Source organism: Crocuta crocuta, unplaced genomic scaffold, assembly GCF_008692635.1.
Source record: "Crocuta crocuta isolate KB4526 unplaced genomic scaffold, BGI_CrCroc_1.0 scaffold139, whole genome shotgun sequence".
NCBI lineage: Eukaryota > Metazoa > Chordata > Mammalia > Carnivora > Hyaenidae > Crocuta > Crocuta crocuta.
The window spans coordinates 10,807,043-10,810,563 of record NW_027533258.1 but is presented as its reverse complement, the minus strand read 5'-3'; the positions used below and the strand labels follow the sequence as shown (position 1 = coordinate 10,810,563).

The 3,521-nt window shown below is 46.5% G+C and overlaps 1 protein-coding gene across 1 annotated transcript in view; it reads right to left on the bottom strand.

Annotated features, from left to right (window-relative positions):
- Positions 1-3,521, bottom strand: part of RABEP1 (rabaptin, RAB GTPase binding effector protein 1) — an 89,597-nt gene that overhangs the window by 85,768 nt on the left and 308 nt on the right. The window contains exons 2-3 of the mRNA XM_077746772.1: positions 3,255-3,332; positions 3,032-3,162 (exon numbers count right to left, since the gene is read on the bottom strand). Of these exons, the coding sequence (XP_077602898.1) occupies positions 3,032-3,162; positions 3,255-3,332 (209 nt within the window). The remainder of the gene's footprint in view (positions 1-3,031; positions 3,163-3,254; positions 3,333-3,521) is intronic.

Here is a 3,521-nt window from a genome sequence, read left to right as displayed (position 1 = left end):
GTTTTATTTTTTTTTTTTTTTTTTTTTTTTTTAAGCCTATCAGAGGATACAAACTTAAAATGACAGACATCATCCAGGGCTGGTAAGAGTGTAAAGGAAATCCACTCTCTTCATATACTGTTGGCAGGCAAGAAAATGATACCTTTTTTGAGAGCAAGCTAGCAATAGCTATTAAAATTTAAACCATTCGGAGTTCTTACCCTTTAATTCAATAGTCTTACACAAGTAAAAGAGCACCTAAAAAAATAGGTGCAAGATTATCTACTGCAGCACCGCTCATAAAATAATGAAAAACTTGAAAGCAATCTACTTGTCCATCATTAGAAAAACTGGCCAATAACTCCAGCACAGCACACGCATGGGAGGGAACACTCCTGAACAAGAATGAAACAGATCCAGAACACTGACCTGGAAAGTAGTTCGTGATCCGGTGAACTGACCACAGGGCCTGGGCATCAGATGGGTGGGGCTTGACTCGGGGCTCCCACCCCCACCCCACGTCCTAGCTACAGAACTCTAACTTTTAGAAGCACTTTTCACTTCTCTGTACTTCAGTTTCCTCATCAGTAAAATAGGGAAAACAATAGACAGCAGCAGTCACCTCCCTGATAGGAAGATCCCATGAGATAATATGCAGTGCTTCCGGCACAGGACACAGCCCCAGAACTCCAAGCACACGATAAATACACCTAACATGTACTGAGACAGACAAGGTCTGCACACCTACATACGGGCGGCACGTCCGTTTCAGCAGCAAAGTTAGCATGTCTGTGTGACTACAGGAAAAAAGTCAAGAAGGCCAAGACACTTAATAGTGGTGACCCCTGGGGAACTGGAGTTGACCCAGTTCTGCTTAATACGCATACTTTTTTTTTTAAATATTTTTATTTATTTCTAGGAGAGAGAGAGAGACAGCGTGAGCAGGGGAGGGTCAGAGAGAGAGGGAGTCACAGACTCTGAAACAGGCTCCAGGCTCCGAGCTGGCAGTCAGCACAGAGCCCGACGCGGGGCTCGAACCCACGAACCGCGAGATCATGACCTAAGCGAAAGTTGGACGCTTAACCGACTAAGCCACCCAGGCGCCCCAACGCATACTTTTTTAATGGAGAGATTTTACAAGGCAGTGTTTTCAAATAATAAATAAAATCAGAGCAAATGCTTCTACAATATATTTTAACTTGGATTTTAAAATATTAAAATTCCAGGGGCACCTGGGTGGCTCAGTCAGTTAAGTGTCAAACTCGGTTTCAGCTCAGGTCATGATCTCATGGTTTGTGAGTTCGAGCCCACGTGGGGCTCTGTGCTGACAGTGCAGAGCCTGCTTGGAATTCTCTCTCCCCCTCTATGTCTGGCCCTCCCCCGCTCTTTCTCTCTCAAAATAAATAAACTTATTAAAAAATAAAATATTAAAACTTGAAAATTTTTACATTGCATTCTCGAGGCAAAATGGCATAACGAGATGTGGATGAAATTTCTCTGGCTATTAAAATCCCCTGGATTCAGCGCGCCTGGCTTGCTCAGTCAGTTAAGCGATCGACTTGGGCTTAGGTTATAATCTCACAGTTCGAGGGTTCCAGCCTTGCATCGGGCTCTGTGCTGACAGCCAGCTCAGAGACTGGAGCCTGTTTTAGATTCTGTATCTTCCTCTCTGACCCTCCCCTGTTCACGCTTTCTCCCTCTCAGAAATAAATTTTTAAAATAAAATAAAATATTTTAAAAAATAAAATAAAATCACCTGGATTCTAAATGAATATGCAAAGACATTCCAGCAAAAGACAAACAAAAATACCTTTTTCAATAAATTTACAAAACAAGGAATTAAAAAGAATAAAAAATTATATTTCATCCTATCAATTTACACACACATCAGTTCTTTTCTTCATCTACCATATTCTCATGGAGACCAAAGATATGTCAACAAAGGTAAACAATATCAACCCAAAGACGGCTACTTCTAAAATGAGACAGGCAAGATTAAAGTAAAAAACTAAACAGTGATCTTTTACTGGCAATTCAACTCAAAAGAATTCTGCATGTATTTTGAAAACTCAGCAGGGCTTGGACATTTGAGTGTGCCGAAAGCTAACGTGTTAAGAAGTGACCTATATTAAGTTCGGCCAAAGAGAAAAATTAAATCCCCAAGATGAACTTCTTAGAAGACGCTGACACAAAGCACTCAAAAATACTGACTTCTCTCCGTCTGCACACAGCGGCTGTGGCTGCTCACTTACCACACTAATTGAAAATAAATACAGCAATCTACACAAACTAAATCCCATCCTAGAGTCACAGGATTTGAAAAACAGGGAATAAACCTGTGCTAAGAATAGCAAGGATACAAGATTTCCTAGAGCTAATTTTTCCTACCCTCCTTCAAGTGCTTAGTCATTTCTCCCTATTTACAAGGAAGACCATTTCCCATCTTTAAATGAGGAGAGAATTTTTATTCCAGGCAGTGTCACCTGAGCTGCCCCAGACGTTTGTTTCCATGCAACTCTGGGGAAGGCAGCGCCAGCTAAGCATACCTACCCCTCCAGATCAGAACCAGAAGCCACTGGAGCTCTCGGTGTTCCGCCTCCGTCAGCAGTAACAAAGACGGGTTTGTGGAAAAGCAAATTTTTCCTCCCTGACAGCAAATGCAAAAGGTGAGAAGGCCGCACGCCATGGCAGCTTGCTTCCCGGGGGCGCGAGCCCACCAGAGATCCCTCCCGTCTCTCCCGGGGAAAGAGAATACAGAGTAACTCCATAGGCAACTAACAAAACCTAACACCAAAGGCTAACAGGCTCCGGAGCACGCTTCCAAGAGAGCAGCTAGCTTTAAAATCTGATAACATTGTTTCGGGCTCCCCGAAGGCAAGAACAAAGACTCCGTTTTCCACAAACGGCTATTTTAGGAGACAACACTAAGCGAAGGGAAAGCTTACTAAGCACCTACTGTGCGCCCAGCGCCCTACGCCAGCATCACACCGCCACCGAAAGCCGCTAGGCACACACGCCCGCTGCAGAAACACACCTGAAAGAACTTCCTCACCTAGACACCCGGCCAAGGACCAAGCAAGCACACGGTCTCCAAACACAACTCCAGGCGGCAAGACCTGGGACGCGGTGGTCGAGCTCTGACGTCTAGAGGTCAGCCCACGTCCCGGAAGGTCAGGAAGGACTCTGGCAACCCCGCTTGGATGATCTAGGAGGGGAGGGGGGCCTCTCCTTCCAAGAGGACAAGGACTATGCAGACCCGTTTCCCCGACTCGCACATTCCACCACCACCGTCCTCGTCACTCCCGAATGCCCCCGCAAGGATGCTGCCGGCCTGGCGCACACGCAGGTGGCCGCTTCTCGGAGAAAAGTGCAAAGACACGCGTCAGCCTGTCTTCATGAGCAAGCCGAAGGTCAAAGAGGCTAAACGTGCCCAGACCCGTCGGGGGGTTGGGCTGGGGGGGAAGGGGAGGGTCCTGCAGACCCCCAGGGCACAGACCATCGGGCCGCACCGCCCCTCCGGGGACGCCCCCCCGCTCGCGGCG